The following is a 21,596-nucleotide window of genomic DNA, read 5'->3' on the forward strand; positions in this document are numbered from 1 at the left end:
TGGAATCTGAGGGTCCAAAAATACCAAAATATTGAGAAAATCGCCTTTAAAGTTGTCCAAATGAACTTCTTATCAATGCATATTACTAATCAACAATTAAGTTTTGATATATTTACAGTAGGAAATGTACAAAATATCTTCATGGAACATGATATTTACTTAATTCCCTAATGATTTTTGGCATAAAATAAAAATCAATAATTTTGACCCATACAATGTATTTTTGGCTATTGCTACAAATATACCCCAGCAACTTAAGACTGGTCTTGCGGTCCAGGGTCACAAATAATACTTTAGCAAGAAAGCATTAAATTGATTAAAGTTTTTTTTTTTTTTTTTTTTAGAGAAAATAATACCGTTATTTAGCAATGATACATTAAATTTAGCATAAGTGACAGTGAAGACGATTATGTTACACAAGACATTTATTTTTCAAATGAATTCTGTTCTTTTGATCGTCCTATCAAAGTATCTCGAAAAATGTATCACGGTTTACAGAAAAATATTAAGCAGCTGTTTTCAATCATCTGGTATGATATTAATAAGAAATGCTTCTCTATTACCAAATCAGCATATTAGAATCATTTCTGAAGGATCATGTGACACTGAAGACCAAAGTAATAGCTGCTAAAAAGTCAGTGTTGCCGTCAAAGGAGTAAATTACATCTTAAAATATATAACTATGTTAAATATATTTAAATACAGTTATTTTAAATTCTATTAATATTTCACAATATATTTTGCTGTATTTTTTTAATCAAATAAATGCAACTGTGATGGGCATATCAGACCTTTTATAAAACATTAAAATCAGCTTTCCCATTACAGGAACACATTCAATTTTAAAATACTGTAAAATGAAATGTAATAAAAAGTAAATAAATAGTTAAAAACTGTTAAATGATATTTCAGATTTTTAATGAAAATTCACTAAATCATTTTTCATTTTTAAATACAAAAGATTATACAAAAGACATTTAAATATAAAAAAACATACAAATAATAAAATACATTTACAAAATATTAAAACCTTCATCACAATACATCTGAAATCAACGAATAGATGTCCAGATTTGCGTCATTGCAAAGCAAACACAAACTGAGCAGGCTTCTCATATGATCTAAAATAATTTTCTTTCAGATCCTCTTTAACTCGTGCCTGGTTCCACACACACTGCGCCAGTGTTGGCGGTGACTGTGCTGTCAGTGAGAGTGTACAGAGCTGGTTGAGGGTGAGATGAAATCAGTCGCTCTGGCTCTGGAAGCTAATTTCGTCCTCAGTTCTCTGATTTCCTGCATCAGCTCCCTTTCCTTAGTGTCAAGCTCCCCTCGGCCACGATCTAAAGAAACTATAAGTAGCAGTGCACATGAGAAACCTTATCGCTTCTATCATTAAATCATGTTTGGTTATGAAACTCAGTGAAGCTCAATGTTTACACTAATAATACTCACAGCCAGTAGAATCATCTGACTGATTGCTCAAGGAAACATTGGTAGTTTCACTTTGAGTCTTATGCAGCAGGCCTCTAGATGAGCAGGGAGATCTGAGTCTCTTTTCCTTCTGATGATCTACAAACAGACACACAGACATACAAAAATAACATGATTACCTCTTGTTAACATGTCCAGTTTAATAGACTTTTTCAGCTGACTGTGTCCTCACAAGGAAGTCATTTTAAAACTGTAATCACATTATGTTTCGATCAAATCCATTATTATATTTTGTGAGAAGTGTTTGCCTAAACTCACTTAATGAATCCTCTAGACTCTTTTGCAACTTGCCATGATGTTTCTCAGTCTCATCTGTTTCCTGAGAGATAAGTGACCTCCACTGGGCGTTAACCGTGGCGGCCGCCCGTCTTTCCTCCTCCAGTTTAGCTTGTTTAGCTACTACATCATCCCACTGAAACCAAAACAATGTCATTGGATTTTTGCATGTTGTATTGAAAGGAAATTAAATATTTTTAATGAATTTTGTCTGCATGTGCAGTCACATTTACCACTGTCATTGGTAGTTTTGTATGAGGGTGAAAGTTTTTCCCACACAGATTTCACAGCAGGTTTTAAGTTGGTCACGTGGATTCACCACGCTGACCAACAGAAAGCTGCTTGGTTTGAAAAGTGACTTCTGTTTCAGCTGATGCACATTTACTGTAAATTCTCACCTGCTTTCCCTCCACTTCCAGCATTAGCTGGACTACTTGTTCCTCTTTAGCACGTGTTTGTGTGCTGAGGTTCACAAGTCGTTCTCTTTGCTTCTCCTGCCTCTCCTCTGCTTTTTCCAATCGCTTAATCACCTCGGCTTGCCAATCGGCATCCACCTCCATCTGTCCCACCTCTGCCAGAGTGTCTTCGAGCAACTGAAAAAATTTTAGTTTTTCAAAATTAGTCTATTCAACTATCAACTGCAACACATAAGTCTGTTAAAGGGGTCATCGGATGCCCATTTTCCACAAGTTTATATGATTCTTTAGGGTTTTAATGAAAAGTCTATAATATACTTTGGTTAAACAACACCCTTTTTACCTTGTCAAAATGAGCTCTCTAAAAATCATCTTATTCTGAGGGATTGTTCCTTTAAATGCAAATGAGCTCTGCTTGCCCCACCCCTCTCTTCTCTCTGTGGAGTGACGAGCCTGTTTACTTTAGCCGCATTTAGCTGAGTTTAGCCATTAAACTTGCTAACTAGGACATTATTAGGAAAGGCGATCGCAAAGATTCATAAACAAACCTTATACTCACTTGTGCTGTAGGTGAAGCTGGATCACGAATGATTCGCACGAACATAGACGGATATATGTAGATCGGGAGGCGCATTCCCTTCACAAACAAACATAATCCACTGCATCTTCAGCAGCTCAGATGTCGGGAGTAAATGACGTCCACTACATTCATTATTACATCCAGCAACACAACACCTCAATCGCTCAATTCTTGTCTAACTTACATCCCTGCTCCAGCATCAAAACATGGAGGTGGGACTGTTACAACTGATCTGAGGTAAAACGCTCATGTCAATCAACTATCGTGGGAGCAGCCTGTTGGTGTGACGCCACACCGACAGGCATCTGAGAATGGCTTGATTTAAAAAAGGAGTATTATTTTTATAGATTAATTAAAAACCACTGCATGGATTTTTATCATTATAGGGTAGATTTGTACATACACTGCCAACACACATTAATGTTCAAACAACATGTAAAAGTGAACTTAGCATCCGATGACCCCTTTAAAGGATAAGTTCACTTCCAAGAATAAAAATAAAAATTTCCTGATAATTTACTCAGATGTTCATGTCTTTGTCTTAATTTCTTGCCAAAGAAATTAAGGCTTTTGGAGAGAACATTCCAGGATTTATTTTTTTTTTTTTATTTGGCAAAAACTTAATGGTTTTATTTATTTTACTTTTATTCTAGCTCGACTTCACGCATTACGTAGTCAGGTTGACCTTTCCAACATGATTATGTAATGTGTGAGGTCGTATATAGACACACATTGTAGAGCTAGTGCAAGATGAGCATTTGTGGTATTTTTTGCAGAAAATGGCCAATTGTTTCACTAGATAAGACCCTTATTCCTCGGCTGGGATCGTGTAGAGCCCTTGCAATTTGGACCTTCCACCCACAGAAGTTCACTATATGGAGAAAACCCTGGAATGTTTTCCTCAAAAACCTAAATTTCTTTGCGACTGAAGACAGAAAGACATGAACATCTTGAATGACATGGGGCTGAGCAAATTATCAGGAAATGCTTTATTCCTAAAGTGAACATATCCTTAAAGCAGAAAGAAAGGAAATGCAGAAAGGAAACAGAAGCAGGGTGGAGTAAGATGTCTGACAAAGATAATTATATGCACTCTATGAAAATTATAGTGAGATACCTTCTTGTTTTTCTGGCTGATGTGTGCATCTGTTTGAATGAGGTTTTGAAATGTGGAATCTTCTATCTCAGCCTTGCGTCTCCTCGTATCCACTTCTGCTCTCACCGTTTGACTCACTCGCTCTTGCTCTTTGGCCAGTTGCTAGTAGCCAAAACATAATGATTAGATATGATCTCAGGAGTGTCCAATCCTGCTCATGAAGGCCCACCTTACAGCAGAATTAACTCTAACCCTAATTAAACACACCTAAACCAGCTAATCAAGGTCTTCAGGAACGCATGACACTTTCTGGTAGGTGTGTTGGGCAGGTTACAGCTAAACTCTGCATGATGATAGCCATCCAGAAGGAGGATTGGACACTCCTAGTACATCAACACGGCAGACGTACAAATAAATAAAGATTTTTATAGGGGCCAACCTGTTCAAACAGTTGTCTCTGGGCATCCAGTTCCATCTGTCTTACTTCTATATCTTCAACGGCGGCCGCTGTCTCCTGATCTCGCAACGCCATCTGAGAACAATGAACATGTAAAGAACCTGCAAAAACAATTTTACACAACTCTTGTCTTTCTAAATAATACTCAAAACCTTTCTGAATACATTTACTATTTGTAAAACATATACTATGAACAACACAAGACTACCTTTCTCTGGATCTCATCATCAAGTCTCTTGAGATGTATCCTGCGCTGATCTTGCTGGTGCTTAAGAAAACGTCTTCTAGCAGAATCAATCAGATTGAGCTCCTTCACCTTCAGCTCACGCTTCATAGCAGCCAATCTGAGCAGAGGAGGTTACGTCAGGTGAACCGTGAGCGTGTGTGAAACCGCAACACTGAAATAGATCACTAACAAGAAATCTGGCAGACAGAGGGAGACCCACCTAGCTCTCTGTTGTGCAAGTTTACTCTCCTCTTCCTGTAGGATCCTTCTACGTTGCTCTTCTCCTTGCAGTAGCAGCTCCTGTTGTTTGTACCAGGCGTCAAACTCAGCCTGCTGTCTGACCGCTTCAGCATGCAGCTGCTGAACCTCTTGTCTTTACACAGACACAAGCAGAAACTTATTTGTAAAATGTGTTGCAAGTATGAAATACTCTATTCATATCAGTATTACAAAGAGTTTACAAAGAGTCTGCACCTCTCCCTTAGATATTCCACTTCTTGTTGCCGGATCCTGTCACGTTCTTGGGACTGGTACTCCACTATGAAGGTGGGGTATTTGTTGAAAACTGGGTACTGGCCATGTGTCAGAGGTTCAAAGTCACTCAGCACAGAGCTGGGATGGATGTCCGCAGGAGTGCTGTCCATCAACCGATAGGTTTCCTTCAGCATAGCACTGATGTCCAAGCTATTCCGATGATGGAAAAAGTACTACATTGATGAAGAAAAAAAAAAAACCAGAAATGTATGCAATTTACCCTACCAGTCAAAAGCTTTCGAACAGGAAGATTTTTAATGTTTTTAAAGAATCCTCACGATTTTACATCATCATATCTCACAATATTACATTTTTGAGGTCTGAAGTTATACCTCAAAGTCCTTCTTGTCAGTACAAAGCAGTAGTGGTGCTCTGCAGCAGGTGACATACGCCACCACAGCCATTAGAAGAAACGAGGGATGATTCGAGAAAACATTGTCAAACAGTTTCAGCCACTCTTCTCTCATGAGAACCTCAGAGAACAGGGTCTCCAGAAGAGGCCACGCATACAGCTGGAGAGAAAAAGCACAGTGTGTAGGGCATTCGCTTTATCTTTGGTTTCAAGATTAAATTCTTTGAAAGTCAAAAACTATGTAATATAAACACTCTTATATGCTGATATAAACACTCATGTTAATTTCTTTTACCTGTGAGGTAATGCCACAGGCAACAAAATGCTGCAGCAGCTCTTTATCATGATGGGCCAGCACATTCTCAGCCAGACTCAGCACATTAAGGGGAGGGTTGGGAAAGTACTCAAACCAGTGCTGGCACCAGTTCACTGTAAAAGAGCAATTCAAGTCACTTAAAGTCTCTCAGCTACGGACCAAATTGTTGAATCACTGCCAAAGAGACCAGTGGTACAACACCCAACACCATACTACTGTATCACACTACATACCAATGACGGTGGCCACTACTTCAAAGCAGATCAGTGGATTGTTCTGGAACAGCTTGACGAATGGGAAGGCCAGCAGAGGGAGATAATCAGTCTCGCCAAAGACGGCAGCCCAATGAGCAAGAGCAGAGAGCACCCTACCAGGTCAGAAATGAAAGGATTAAATGTAATTAAATGTAATTTAAAGGGATAGATCACCTAAAAATGAAAATTCTGTCATTAATTACTCACCTTCATGTCGTTCCAAACCCATAAGACCTTCGTTCATCTTCAGAAAACAATTTAAGATATTTTTTGATGAAATCCAAGAACATGCGTGTGCATTCCTCTGCTCGGAAACAACCGCTGCCGTAGCACTGCGTGCAGAGAAATGCACGTCCATGCATCATGGTACTCTCAATAATGGTGGAAGACGGCGACTTAAAGAAGAATTGTTGAATAAAGTTGTGATTTTTGTTTTCTTTGCTGTCTGTGGAGGGTCAGAAAATATCTTAATTTGTGTTCCGAAGATGAACGAAGGTCTTACCGGTTTGGAACGACATTAGGGTGAATAATTAATGACAGAATTTTTATTTTTGGCTAAACTTGACCTTTAAGATACTGACTTAACATTATAGTGGGCAAATCTATATGTATTAAATTAAAGGATTAGTTCACCCAAAAATGAAAATTAGCCCATAATTTACTCACCCTCCAGGCATCTATGTAAACCAAGAGGAAACTGATTTTCCTTTGCTAAAGTAAGGAAACTTTGTTTCTTCTGCTGCTGTAAACAAACGTTTCTTTTTCATAAGACTCACCAGCGCATGAGCAACGCAGACATCCTATGTCATCTGGCTGGAGCTGCTTCCAGGTACAACCAGCTGGTGCAAGCTAGATTAAAGCGATTATTATGTTTTAAATATGGATACTTTTATTACAAAAACGCATCGATTCGCTACAGGAGGCCTTTATTCATTCCCTGGAGCCGTGTGAGGCACTTTTTATTATGGATGGATGGATGCACTTTATTGGACTTGTTTTGGACTGATCAAGAGAAACACCCACCCATGCAATGATAAAGCTTGGAAAAGCCAGGATAATTTTTTTTATACAACTCCGATTGGATTGGTCTGAAAGTAGGAAATCATATACACCTAGGATGTCTGGAGAGGGTGAGTAAATTATGGGCTAATTTTCATTTTTGGGTGAACTAACCCTTTAAGGCATTGATGCTGCACCCACCTCTGTAGGCCTCTCTGTAGTTTGTGGCTTTTGATGGGGTAACGCTCCTGAAGGCATATGTATGCAGAATGCAGGCCTTTGTCAGTCAGACTGCTGAACGCTGCATGGTTCTCAGGGAGATGCAATAGAGAACGCCAAATAAACATCCTGAAAAAATAAAAACACACAAATAAAGCAGAGACACAGACTACAGCTTCACATTAAATCAATAAAATAGTATTGCTTATGACACATTTATTATGTTACCTGTATTTGGCAGGGTATTCTCCAAATGCTCTTAGTAACGCTTGTAGCCTTTTCTTATTAAGGCCATTAGGCAAGTCATTCTACAGAAAATAGATTAATTAGATGTGATTATAATTGGGTCATAAGTAATTGGGTCATAAGTGTGCTGTTACATAAAAGAGAATGTCTTAATGCAATACAGAAGGTGTCATAGGCACCCAACCCACAAATAAATAAATAAATTAAAATAATATTTGAATGTAAACAGAACCTCTTTGTCATCCATTGTAGAAACAGCAGATGGGATAATTTTGGATTGGATTCTGCGCCCTGATGTTTTCACAGGACGCTGACTTGTGCCAGTATAAACCTTGATTTTTAAACCCGATCCCTCATTGCTTTTGCCTTTTGTGACCTGTTTCAATAAAGGCTGGGGAGGCTACACAAACAAACAAACAAAGAAAAAAGTATACATTATTTTTAACACATGTATATCATAACATTCAAAAGTTAGGGGTTGGTACATTTTTTTTTTTTTTTTTATGTTTTTGAAAGAAGTCTCTAATGCTCAACAAGCCTGCACTTATTTAAACATAATATTACTTTTTATTGTATTTATTAAAATATTAACTATTATTACAATTAAAAACAACCATTTTCTATTTTTATATATTTTTTATTTAATTTCAGCAGTCATTACTCTAGTAGTCACATTCTTCCAGAAATCATTCTAATATGCTGATTCGCTGTTCAAGAAATATTTCTTGTGCTGCTTTAAATTTTTGTGGAACATTTTTTCACAGTTCTTTGATTAATATAACAAACTGAATTTATCTGAAACAGAACAATAAATCTGACTTTACCTTACTGATTTCTGGGGTAAGACTTCGTACATCATAGATTCTAAGAGCACCACTGTCCATCACAGCAACAATATGGTGGCCTTTAGGACAAATGGTTGCCAACGTGATGGCATCCTCATGGGACCCAATTTCAAAGAGCTGCTTGCATGACTGAATGTTGATAAAGCGCATGACGCCATCTTGGCTCAAAACACCCAGAATCTGAAGAGAGAATATTACAGTACGAGTTATTTCCACAATAAACTTATAAACTTGATAACAGGGGCAAACTTTTCATGTTAAAGGATTAGTTCACTTCCTAGAATAAAAGTTTCCTGATAATTTACTCACTCCAATGTCATCCGAGATGTTCATGTCTTTCGTTCATCAGTCAAAAATTAAGATCTTTGAGGAAAACATTGCAGGATTTTTCTCCATATAGTGGACTTTAATGGGAGCCAACGGGTTGAAGGTTCAAATTGCAGTTTCAGTGGAGCTTCAAATTGCTCTACATGATCCCAGCCAAGGAATAAGGGTCAAACAACAATGTTGGACCATTTTAAAGCTGGAGCAGAAAATGAGATGGAGTTCTTCACACTACCTTACCTTTTTGAACCTGAGTACAGAGACGAAGAACAAATCACAAGTTACCTTTCCAATGTGATTACACGTCACAGACGCGCATCGCAGAGCTAGTGCAAGATGAGGATGAGGAAGACCAATCACTCCTTGGCTGGGATTGTGTAGAGCCCTTTAAAGCTGCACTGAAATGGCAATTTGGACCTTCAACCTGTTGATCCCACTGACGTCCACTATATGCAGAAAAATCCTGGAATGCTTTTCTCAAAAACCTTAATTTCTTTTCGACTGAAGAAAGATAGACACGAATATTTTGGAAGAGACAGGGGTGATTAAATTATCAGGATTTTTTAATTCTGGAAGTCAACTAATTCTTCTAGTTCATTAGTTGTTATCATCCTCACTAATAACTGAGTGTTAGAAAATTCTTCAGATAATGTCTTTAAAGATTCCATATTACACAGTAAATCAAGCATACAATTTAGAATAATTGTGAACCTGGACCACAAAACCAGTCAATTTTTGGAAACTGAGATTCATACATCATCTGAATAAATAAGCCTTCCACTGATGTATAGTTGTTAGGATAGGACAATATTTGGCCGAGATACAACTATTTGAAAATCTGGAATCTGAAGGTGCAAAAAAGAAAAACAAATCAAAATATAGAGAAAATCGCCTTTAAAGTTGTCCAGATGAAGTTCTCAGCAATGCATATTACTAATCAAAAATTTGTTGATAAAAGTTTTGATATATTTACGGTGGGAAAATATCTTCATGGAACGTGTTCTTTACTTAATACCCTAATGATTTTTGGTATAAAAGAAAAATCAGTCATTTGTATTGTTCAATGTATTGTTGGCTATTGCTACAAATATACCAGTGTGACTTATGACTTGTTTTGTGGTCAAGGGTCACAATTATGTTTTTAATAACAAATATGTTTTTAGGTTAACAGACTACTAATCAGTACCTGGTTGGATCCGGCATCAAAACTATCTGGCAGGAAATCCACAAATCGTACTGTCTTGACTTTTGGAGGCATTTGTATTACTCTCAAGAGCTGTCGACTGTCCAGACACCACAAATGGACTAAGTTGGAGCGTCCAGCCGCAGCAAGTGTTTTCCCATCTCTACCAAAAAAAAAAAATTACTACATACAACACACCAGTTTGTGCTTCACCAATTTAGGGTCCAAGTGTCAACAGCCTTACTGTGTAACAGCAAATGTCCTGTAGTGTATTCTGGGCCCATCCTGTGGAACAGGCAACTGATACTTGCAAAAAAGAGTGTCGCTTTCCCAAGCAAAAATTGAGTCGTCACTGAAGCAGCTGAGAATGGTGTTGCTGTGTGGGAGGAAGAACACCTACAAAAGAAAAAGAAAAAAAATCAAGGACTGACGCAGAGCTGTTACTATAACATGATGCTTATGTACAGATAAATGACGTCTAACCTTTTGTATGCCAACTGATTGACGAACATTAAGCTTCCTTTTTCTCTGAAAGGTATCGAGGTTCCAGAGCTGAGCGGTGTCTGAGGAAGTGCTGATGGCGTAGCTGCCTGAACTGTGGACGGACAGTGAAGAAACGGCACCTTCATGTCCCCGCATCCAGCTCACTAGCTGTCTAGTGTCTGGAAACAGTAGTTTATGCTTTTTAGAAGAACAGTTCAACATTTTTAGGCCTTTGTGATACAACTATAATAATGTATCTTACCTTTGTCAAAGCACTTAATGGAATAATCAGCCAGAGCAACCAGGAACTCTGTGGTTCTTCTCAAGTTAAACGCTAAAGCAGTACATGCTTGGCCTGTTTTCTGGACCAGCTTGAATCTGTCAAATGATGAACGTTAAGAGACATACAAGAACATATGTGACCTTGAACCACAAAGCAAGCCATAAGGAACAGTTTTTTTAAATTAAGATTTATACATCTGAAAGCTGAATAAATAGGCTTTCCATTTATATATGGTTAATAGGATAATACAATAGGCTGAGATACAACTATTTGAAAATCTGGAAACTGAGGGTGCAGAAAAAAATTGGGAAAACTGCCTGTAAAGTCCAAATGAAGTTCTTAGAAATACATATTACTAATCAAAAATTACTTTGATATCCTAATGATTTTTGATGATCATTTTGACCCATACCCACACAAAACCAGTCTTAAGTCGCTGAGATATATTTGTAGCAATAGCCAAAAATACATTGTATGGGTCAAAATTATAGATTTTTCTTTTATGCCAAAAATCATTAGGCAATTAAGTAAAGATCATGTTCCATGAAGATATTTTGTACATTTCCTATTGCAAATATATCAAAACTTAATTTTTGATTAGTAATATGCATTGCAAAGAAATTAATTTGGAAAACTTAAAAAGGCGATTTTCTCAATATTTAGATTTTTTTTTTGCACCCTCAGATTCCATATACTGAAATAGTTGTATATCGGCCAAATATTGTTCTATCCTCAGTGTTGGGGAGTAACTAGTTACATGTAACGGAATTACGTAATTTAATTACAAAATAAATGTACCTGTAATTAGTTACAGTTACTAAGAAAAAAATGTGTAATTAAATTACAGTTACTTTTGAAAATGTTAATGATTACAAAGGGGGTTACATCTGAATTTTTTTCACACACACCCACATACAGATTAAAATAGGACAAATGCTTATTCTTAGCTGTTTTATTTCCTATTTGGGTTTATGCATATACTTTATTTTTTAAGATTAATTGTTTTTTTCCAAGGCATTGTTAAATGCCAGTGTTTCCTGTCATAACTATGCAAACATTTGATTTCAAAACCAGTATCATAGCTATTAAACTATTTCTTGTTATGATTTCAAATTTGTATTTAACCTAAGAATGATCTCAAAGCAAGTTGTTAAGTCTGAATTTGTGGTGGCTGTGCTTTAAATTAAATTATTACATGGCTCTGTGGAATGCTTGATTCTGACTGGTCAGTCATGACGTTCCAAGGTGTGTTATTCCCCAATAACAACTGGTAAAAGCCAATAACTCAGACTCATCCGGGCAACTTAAGTCAGCGCTATACGCGTGATAGTTTTTCTTGGTGGAAGCTTTGCGTTTGGTTAGCTAATAAAGTGTTAAAACTCAATTCAATATTATGTTTACAATTTCTTAATTCTGTCAGCTTGCCACTTGCTAGCAACTGATTTCTTCATGGAAGCTTTGCATTTAAATATTTCAACTCAAACTAGTGTTTCATGTCTGATTATTTACTTTTGTGGCAAGCAGCTGTGTTATAAGTCGGATAATGTACATCCACCAGTTGTTATTGCAAAATAAAGATGTATATTATCTCTTACTCATTATAATCTTAATTCAAGTGATAAAGGATTTTTAAAGTCTAACAGTAATCAGTGTTGAGTGCTACTGTAACGTTAACTCTGCCTAATTTAAATGTTTTAAAATGATTAACAATTAGAAATTTAGAAAAGTAATCAAAAGTAATAAGTTACATTACTTAAAGTAATAGAAAAGTTACACTACTTATTACATTTTAAATAGAGTAACTTGTAATCTGTAGACTATTACTTTTCCAAAGTAACCTTCCCAACACTGTCTGTCCTAACAAACCATACATCGATGGAAAGCTTATTTATTCAGCTCAATTTCGAAAAATTGACACTTATGACTGGTTTTGTGGTCCAGGGTCACATATGATGTAACAACAAACTGAACAGGTATGCAAAGACAACAGGGAAAATATAGTCTATACCTGTTTCTGCTTATATCAAACACATAAATATTCCCATGATGATCACCAGCAAGAAACGACTCTCCTGTGGTGTCGAAAGCAACTTGCAGGAATCGAACCGTCTTGGTTTGACGAGCAGAAGCGTTTCGGATCACAGTCGCCAAGATGCTGGAAATACATGAACGCATTACTGAATCTCTTCTCATTACATAAAAGTTTCCTCCGAGCTAGTTATATCAAGCCTACCCATATTTTGATGATACTGATTTTCTGTGCCATATTTTCCCATCTTCTCTGGAACCGATATCTGTAACTTGCATGTTTAGCGTCGACTGACTCTCCAACTAACGTTAACGTTACTCCAACAAACAGCTTCCCGCCTCACAAGCTCATCCCAGCGGGAAATTCAACGTCTGCAAACGGTTTCCATCAGTTCATTCAAGTGTCTGACATACTGGTTTTTAAACCTTAATCTCATTTCGAGATTCACTTTATTAGTTTCAAAAACGTGTATGCTAGTATTTGTTAGAGGATCAAAATAAAGGACCACGCAGCAAGACTTAAGTTTCAGTTAGAGGAAGTGACGCATGTAAACACACGTTGGCATTATGGGTATTGAAGTAAGTTTACGGAAATGTCACGTGACCTAATGTGATAACATAAAAGTATTGTATATATAGTGTATACACACACACGCACAATAATGTAAATAAATTAATAAAATATAAAAGTAAATTAACTCAATCGCTTGTTTAAATTGAAAGGCCTCTGATTTAACCAACTGATTTAATAGTTATTACAAGACCCCCTTTATTTTGTGATTAGCAAAGGTCATTTAAAATACAGGAAATGTCTAAAAGTATATCATAATAAGGACTTTAATTTAGAATGCAGACCTTCTTTAATTTGAGAGGTTTTTAGCCAAAACGTTTGAGCCAAAACACATTTTAAGAAATAATTTAAAACACTCTGCTTTAATTCACATTTATTTCAAAAACACAAATGTGTCAGCTACATGCCTTCCTCTAGTACATAAAATGACTGTACAGTACCTTACGGGTTGGATCACCTAGTAATATAAAAAAAATAGAAATAAAAAAAAATAAAGAATACAGAGATGTTACTACGGAATATCTGCTGAAACATCAGGAGTATCTCCATCAAAATGTCAGTAGATATTTTAAGTTAAGTTATATATACAAATATTACTGAAAGACACACGACTGTAAACATTGCTTAGGTATAATTACAGAAAGCTTATAAAAGACTGAATAACAATGATTGAAATGTCAGTCAACATATTAACTTTCATACATTTCTGCTGAACAAATAAATATTGGTGTACCCATTAAAACATGAGAAACAGTCAGTAGCAGTCATGTTCAGTAGCAATTAAGGCAATACCAAATATCATCGCCACCTCAAGGCACACAGGTTTAGAAAAATCCACAAGTTTTCAGTGCGTTTGACAGCATCTGCTGAGGACCTGAATATATATTATGCTTCCAGCGCACAATCATAGGTCAGGCCCGGAAAGGCGAGTTAACAACCTGCAACTCTCCAAAACTGTGGGTCTGCCCTCCTGCTCAATATTTCACAGCTTTTAACCAATCACCTCAGGGTCAATTTCTGTATCCTCCTCAACCTCCGAACTCTCAGTGACCGTCATATTATTGCCGTCGCCTATAATAACATATTCTATGTTGGATCTCTCCATGTGAACGCTGTTGCTACTTATTGCATCCCCCTCTGGGATCAGCTGGTCATGGCTCTGACTGTCCGGCATTTCATTCACTGTTTGTAAAAATAGAAAAAGGAAGAATAAGAAAAATTTTCATGTTAAAATTTTACATAAATGTATACAATACAAAATTAACTGTTCATGTATAAAGGCATAACCTCTATAACCCTAGAAAAATTTGACCTTTATTTCCTGCTGCACAGCACTTACCACTGATTGCATCATTCTGAGCAAGCAAAGAATGCTGGTCACAGGTAATGCATTGGCTATTGTTGTTCCCAATAATACAGTTGGTCAGGGAAGAGTTTTGTATGGTTATAATATACGGTGTAAATTGCAATTTTTCTGAAAAGAGAAGACAAAAAACAAAAGACATTAATATGTGCAACCACACAACACATTGCATCAAAGGGATGTGGGACAGCAAAACAAGTCTCTTATTCATGCATACTTTTGAGAAGTAAAGTATGCGGTTTTCCGTAACAACACCTGTGATACTGGGTGAGGTAATCTTTCAAACAAGAATGAGACAACAACAGGAAGGAAGGTGGTATATCAACCACTGAACAGGAATTGCTAAATAATTTCTCTACCCTGATACTTCCTAAAACAACAATCGTCTATGACAAAGAACATCACCAGTGAGTCAAAATATGCAAAAGTATCTACCTGAGAGAGGAATTTGCTCTACATGTTGACGGTCCTCTTGACTAAATTGTGCTGAAAGAAAAACAGCGACAGAAAAGAAAGAAAGAGACAAATAAGTACTAAATAAACAAACAATTCAAACAGTGGCAAAGATCTGTTCCAAAAAGAGTGACATTTGTCCAACCTTGAAATCCTGTAACGTTCTCATACAACACTGGGTCACAAATTCCAAGGCATGTGAGGAACGAACTGCATGCGCTTTGGCCTTTTTTAATGACAATCTGTATCAGCCTGGAAGCTTTCTGCATGTCGGTTGGCTGGGATGTGACAACCTGTGCTTCATATGCCGTGATTGTGCGGGACCGGTACAAACAGTTGGACATCCTCTGAACCAAAAACCCAGTCATACGCTTACTTAGTAAGCCAAAACAGCGCTGTAATTGCTTATCTATTGGGAAAAAAAACAAGAGAGTTGTTTAAAACACAAGAAATAATATAGCAGATCCAATAAATGCATAAAAAGTTGGGGAGTTCAGATAAAGTTGGGCAAACAAGTTTAATACTTTTGCTAATTGCCTTGACCTTAACATGTTAAATAAAGTGGGACAGCGAGTTTCAGAAACTATTCATAAAGCAAGTTGCTGTTTTTGTAGTATAGCCGAAAACGTGACCCTGGACCACAAAACCAGCCATTAGGGTATTTTTTAACTGAATAGATATGCTTTGATGTATGGTTTGTTAGAATTGGACAATAATTGGATACAACTATTTAAAACTCTGAAATCTGAGGGGACGAAAAAAATGTAAATACTAAAAAAAGTCTAAATTAAATTCTTAGTAATGCATAACTAATCAAAAATTAAGTTTTGGTATATTTACAGTAGGAAACATACAAAATATCTAAATGGAACATGATCTTTACTTAATATTTCTGGCATAAAAGCAAAAATCAATAATTCTAACACATACAATGTATTTTTTTTTGGCTACTGCTACAAATATACCCATGCTACTTAAGACTGGTTTTGTGATTCAGGGTCACATATTTAATAAAATGCCATTTTATAGAACAGTATCATTATCTGTGCTCAAAAATCTATAATTATGAAACGAGTTGAAATTACATATTATTTTTTAATTATTTACATTTAGGAAGGTTGTGGCATTAAAAAAACTAAAAGTTTGAAAATAAAAAGTTTTAATCTGTGCTCCATTGCTAATATATGCTGTACCAATAACTGTTTTGCATCACTCACTCTGTATTTGCTTTACTACTGAATACAACATATACAGTTGATTGACAGCTATACTGTTTTTGCGCTTCCTTTTTGTTACATTCTTTAAGCTGATACTTTCCCAAAACAAACTAACAAAAAAACAACATATGTGACATAATATCATGGGCTATGAGTTAGAAACTTACCAGAGGATCTAACAACCGTGCTGTCCATCTATTAGTAATCACAGTACCATTAACACCACACGTTAAAATGGCTCTGTTGGCATCTGAAAACGAAACACCACTGCCATTGATATACGTAGGAGTATTTGCTCATGCGCGTTAAGAACGTAATTTCCAGACATGAATTCCCCCGTGTGCATTATGTCATTCTGGTTAACCGCAGCTTAACTTAACAACAACATCAAAAGTTTTAAGTCTTAAATATGTAAACATATCTTTATCTTCAATAAATGCAATTTAGCAGCACTAATACACTTACATGTATGTCTTTATTAATCATATGCACAGAAAGAAGAGTACATAATCTATTTTATTGTCAATATAGCCGAGCCTCTAAATCAACAATACATGAACAACCCTAAAGCCACTTTTGCACGTTTGTAGCGCAATACTGATGTACATTAAGTTGTCTACAAGCGTCAGTAGCACAAAGCTTGATCTCTATTGGTAGTTGCTGTTTTAGTAGGGAGGTTCCGTTGCACTTGATTAGATGAGGCGCATCTCGGAGCCGGCATAATGGGAACAGAGCGTGAAAATATGAATGTATGAGATCTACAGTCCACCGACGTTTGGAGGCACATTCAGATAGTCGCAAACATGAAGATTTGGAGCACTGAGCACATATTCAGGTAGAGAAAGCTGCGTTTGGGACGAATGCAGCGATAGCGTGCACAGATTCCTGCATCCTCTCTGTCATGATTTGCATCCCGATTCCCTTTGGTAGCGCTAGTATCCGGAAACAGGGTAGCTCGCTTCCTTTGGACATTTGTGAGTGTGTGTTTAGCTGTTAAGTAATTTACTCTAGCACATAACACAAATCTCTGCATTAATTGCGAATGTTCATTCATTTGGGCCTAGCCGGTTGCTTGTCTGTTAGCGTCTGTTACAGTTATGCGCAATGTCCTCGACTCACTGTGTTACTAACAAAACTCAAAAATGTAGTTACATATTATTTAGGTCCTTACAGAAAAATAATGACTGATTTTTTACTAAAAAATTCTATATTGATAAACAGCCTAAGCTGGTTTGATTTGGTTTGACCCAGCTACACCCCATTAGAGACCACCTCAAACGAGCTAACACCCCCTGAAACCAACTAAAACCATCAAACCAACTCAGTCTGTTTTTTCTCCAGCATGATTCATCACACCTCCAAAACAGAATTGTGCAAAACCAGTATATTTCCTAGTTTCTTTTTTATTTTTAAATGAAGTCATGAGTTTCACTCGGAAATGATTCATTATGTGGAAATTAATTATTTCAAACTAACCTTTGATCCGGTCCCAGCCTCTGCTGTTATAGATGTGTTGTTCGCTGTTGATAGCGATGAACTTAACTGGCCAAAATTTCTTCCTGTTTGCTTTTAAGCTAAATTTCCCTTGAATGTGTTTTGCCTATGAGGTCAGTGCCAATACAGTGCCGTTCCCCATAAACCACTAAAATCTATTGTCATGTGTTTTTGTTTGTATTCACGCAGCTACCCTTGGGAGACTGTGATCAAAGCAGCTATGAGGAAGTATCCTAATCCAATGAACCCTAGTGTTGTTGGAGTGGACGTTCTCGATAGAAACTTGGACACACATGGACGTCTACACAGTCATCGGCTCCTCAGCACGGAGTGGGGGCTTCCAGGGGTTGTCAGAGCGGTTAGATGATATGCTTCACACTACTAAATATATTGTCTTATTTACATACAATTTATGTGTATATTTTACCTGTAAAGCACATAATTAACATTCTGAAGCGATATTTCGTTTTAGCAATATGAAAGTGTATATAACACACTGGTTCGCAATGTTTTTGACTCCAAGGCCCTCTTGTACACAATATTTAAAGGCCTCATGTTTTTCTAGTTGTTCATGGCTTACTGATCTAAGATTAAGGATAAGGATTTTATACAATATTTGTAATCAAACATATAATGTTAGACTAACTCATATATCCATTTTTGCAACTTTGGTTCTTCTTCGGAAAAAAAAACTGTCAATGAATTACAATTAGAAATGTACTTTATTTTCAGTTATTTTGGCTTATTTTAAATTATTTTACATCATACTGAAGCTCTCTTGGATGTTTGCTGGGGACTCTTGATTGAGAACCACTGGCTTTTAAAAAAGCTTAAATCTTTTTTCTTAGATTTTAGGGACAAGTCGGACCGTCACGTACGTAAAAGAACATTCCATTGTGGACCCAGAAGAAAAAAAAAAATGGAGCTTTGCTCAACAAACGTGAGTATTTGTTTACCATTTGATGGCGTTTCATTATAGAAAGCTATTCTAATCAGATTGTTAATAGAAAGAGGTTTATCTATATGACATGAATTCACATCTTCATTTATGCTGTACTAAAGAAATTCCTTTTCTCCTTCAGATAACCCTAACTAATTTAATATCAGTTGATGAAAGGCTTGTCTACAGGCCTCATCCAGAAAATCCAGAGGTGTAAGTAAATCCAGTTGTAAACGTACACTACCAGTCAAAAGTTTTTGAACAGTGAGTTTTTAGTTTTTTTTTTAAAGAAACATTGTCTCTTCTGCTCACCGAGCGTGCATTTATTATCCAAAGCACAGCAAAAACAGTAAAATTTTGAAATATTTTACTATTTAAAATAACTGTTTTTTTATTTAAATATATTTTAAAATGTAATTTATTGCTGTGATTACGCAGCTGAATGTTTAGCATCATTACTCCAGTCACATGATCCTTCAGAAATCAATCTAATATTCTAATTAGCTGCTCAAAAAAAAAAAAAGATTATTATTATTATGTTGAAAACAGCTGAGCGGAATTTTTTTCAGGTTTCTTTGATGAATAGAAAGTTCAGAGGAACAGCATTTATCTGGAATAGAGATCTTTTGTAACATTAGAAATGTCTTTATCCTCATTTTTGTTTATTTAATATTTTATAATATTACTGTTTTTGCTGTATTTTGGATCAAATAAATGCAGGCTTGGTGAGCAGAAGAGACTTCTTTCAAGCACATTAAAAAGCTTACTGTTCAAAAACTTTTGACTGGTAGTGTATTTTTACGTAATTGTCATTTAATTGTAATATCTATGCAAATACATGCAACCGATACAAGGGAGTAATACTGTAATGAGTTAAATCAAAAATCAAACTGGTAATACTGGTTTCTGAAAATGATGTTTACTTTACATTTGCAGCACTGTATTAACCCAAGAGGCGATCATTACGGTGAAAGGGGTCAGTCTGAGCAGCTACCTTGAGGGTCTGATGGCTCTAACCATGTCAGCCAATGCAAGAAAGGTAAATCATTCTGAATAATGTCATGAAAAGTATTCATTTGACCAAATATCCCTGGAATATCCCACTTATCATCATGCCATGTGACACGTTCATACAAATTCTTGATGAAAGTTTGCAATTCTCTGAATAAACGGGAACTTAGTAGTTCCTACATTCCTGCTGACACAATCAGAGAAGGACCAAAAAAATGCAACTTAAAGCACTGATAATGTGGTTTTGTCCCTATCTAGGAAACCCTGTTGATTTTGTGAATGTTTTTTTGCTTGCTTTTGTTTCAAAGCAAGACTTTTAGTTTCATTAATAATTTTATGCCTTTTAGGGATTATAAAAAAGGTTTGATATTATGTTATATAGCATATATGAAGCATTATACAAGCTTTTAAATAAAGTATGAAGCTCTAAAGGTTTTTCTGTCATAGGGATGGGACGCCATTGAATGGATCATTCAAAACTCTGAAAGGGAAAATGTCCCTTTGTGTGACTTGTGTTGAACAGGTAATGTTTCATCTAGCACCTGTTGTTGGGTGGTGCAAAAACAAATGACATATAATGGTGAGTTTTGTCGTATGCATTAGTACTATATATTTGACCCTGGACCACAAAACCAGTCATAAGTAGCACGGGTATATTTTAGCGATAGCCGACAATACATTGTATGGGTCAAAATGATCAATTTTTCTTCAATGCCAAAAATCAGATCTTGTTTCATGAAGATATTTTGTTAATTTCCTACCATAAATATGTCAAAACTTAATTTTTGATTAGTAATATGCATTGCTAAAAACTTCATTTGGACAACTTTAAAGGTGATTTTCTATGTATTTTAATTTGTTTGCACCCTCAGATTCCAGATTTTCAAATAGTTGTGTTTTCAAATAGTCAAATTTTGTGGTTCAGGGTCACATATATATAATGTTTTTGTCTGTTTCATGCTGAGGTATAAAAAAGTCATGCTTTTTTACAGCATTCATTTACGTTTTATTATAAATATGTGTTTCATTTGTGCTTTTAGAGCGTATGAATGAAGACCACATGATCAACAGCAGCAGCAGCACCAGCTCTGAAACCACATCTGGCCTGCCTGACTTTGCCCCGTCTCTCTTTTGTGTTGATGTTTGTACTCGAAGGTAGTCAAATTAGTGCTCATTTATGCACTGTCGGATTTAAAACCTCAGAAAATTGCACTACTACAGACAAAACTGTATAGAGTTTTGAATGTCGCTACAAAATATGTATGCACTGCACTGACTACCTCTTATTTTAGAGTTCTTTTAATGCCATAATAGGAATCCCAGTATCAATTGGATGTTCATTTGGAATTAAGCACCTTAAAGGTTAGAATATCTAGAAACTGAATTCAATTTTTGGTGTGTTCTTATTTTTTTTTAATTAACGGTCAAGGGGAATATAAGTTAATTTTGTTGTTTGCTTCATAAAGTTTGCATGGGTAGTCATAAAGTGTAATTAACCAATAAAGTCTAGCTAAAACTTGAAGGATAGATATTATAACTTATCAAAAGTCATTTTGTAGTGTTTACTTTAAAAGAAAGTCCTATATTTCAAATAAGCTTATGTTGATTCTTACCACATTGTGAACATATTGTCGACTCATTTGTGAGGTTTTTAGTTTATTTAATAGAATGATATGAACAAATGTTTACTTACGTTTATAGAAAAAAATAACTTATTATTTTATTCTTATAATATTACTCTGAACAGCATGTTTGCTTTTTTGTGGAAAAAATGTTACAATGCACATGTTTGTTAATTTATTAACTGTCTGTTTTCTTTAACACGTCAGGGTATTAACTTCAACAAAACTTATGTAACTTGCATTTGTCAGTTGTGTGATATTTAAAAACAATCCTTGTCAAATAAATAGTTGATCTTACGGAGCCCCCTATTGGCGAG

General features: G+C 36.0%; 3 protein-coding genes across 5 annotated transcripts; 1 reads left to right on the forward strand and 2 right to left on the reverse strand.

The window, feature by feature from the left end:
• Nucleotides 1-924: 924 nt before the first annotated feature.
• Nucleotides 925-13,142, reverse strand: tbc1d31 (TBC1 domain family, member 31). Of its 2 annotated transcripts, none has more exons than XM_051131024.1 (22): nucleotides 12,814-13,142; nucleotides 12,589-12,735; nucleotides 10,560-10,675; nucleotides 10,298-10,476; nucleotides 10,059-10,210; nucleotides 9,818-9,977; nucleotides 8,287-8,487; nucleotides 7,695-7,862; nucleotides 7,445-7,524; nucleotides 7,199-7,345; nucleotides 5,978-6,111; nucleotides 5,724-5,857; nucleotides 5,409-5,588; nucleotides 5,017-5,249; nucleotides 4,763-4,915; nucleotides 4,525-4,660; nucleotides 4,299-4,391; nucleotides 3,881-4,021; nucleotides 2,166-2,360; nucleotides 1,783-1,903; nucleotides 1,453-1,569; nucleotides 925-1,349 (listed from the first exon to the last, which is right to left on the reverse strand). In XM_051131024.1, the coding sequence occupies exons 1-22, from the start codon at nucleotides 12,885-12,887 to the stop codon at nucleotides 1,204-1,206; spliced, it is 3,207 nt and encodes a 1,068-aa protein (XP_050986981.1). In that variant the 5' UTR covers nucleotides 12,888-13,142; the 3' UTR covers nucleotides 925-1,203. The 2 variants fall into 2 exon arrangements, with proteins under 2 accessions (XP_050986981.1, XP_050986980.1); XM_051131023.1 differs by having other exon boundaries at nucleotides 926-1,349; nucleotides 1,750-1,903.
• Nucleotides 13,143-13,537: 395 nt separating this feature from the next.
• Nucleotides 13,538-16,799, reverse strand: si:dkey-29h14.10 (uncharacterized). 2 transcript variants are annotated; one of them, XM_051131044.1, is made up of 6 exons: nucleotides 16,678-16,799; nucleotides 16,380-16,462; nucleotides 15,141-15,404; nucleotides 14,978-15,028; nucleotides 14,519-14,653; nucleotides 13,538-14,361 (listed from the first exon to the last, which is right to left on the reverse strand). In XM_051131044.1, exons 2-6 carry the CDS (start codon nucleotides 16,405-16,407, stop codon nucleotides 14,171-14,173), a joined length of 669 nt encoding a protein of 222 aa, XP_050987001.1. In that variant the 5' UTR covers nucleotides 16,408-16,462; nucleotides 16,678-16,799; the 3' UTR covers nucleotides 13,538-14,170. The 2 variants fall into 2 exon arrangements, with proteins under 2 accessions (XP_050987001.1, XP_050987002.1); XM_051131045.1 differs by lacking the exon at nucleotides 16,678-16,799 and having other exon boundaries at nucleotides 16,380-16,480.
• An 82-nt stretch (nucleotides 16,800-16,881) lies between these two features.
• Nucleotides 16,882-20,728, forward strand: prelid3a (PRELI domain containing 3A). Its single transcript, XM_051131046.1, is given in 8 exon segments — nucleotides 16,882-17,047; nucleotides 17,896-18,064; nucleotides 18,555-18,617; nucleotides 18,620-18,646; nucleotides 18,789-18,859; nucleotides 19,583-19,685; nucleotides 20,105-20,180; nucleotides 20,698-20,728. Coding segments are annotated over 7 exon segments (537 nt in total). The 5' UTR covers nucleotides 16,882-17,015; the 3' UTR covers nucleotides 20,177-20,180; nucleotides 20,698-20,728.
• Nucleotides 20,729-21,596: the final 868 nt, after the last annotated feature.

This window comes from Labeo rohita, chromosome 16 (assembly GCF_022985175.1).
Source record: "Labeo rohita strain BAU-BD-2019 chromosome 16, IGBB_LRoh.1.0, whole genome shotgun sequence".
Lineage (NCBI taxonomy): Eukaryota > Metazoa > Chordata > Actinopteri > Cypriniformes > Cyprinidae > Labeo > Labeo rohita.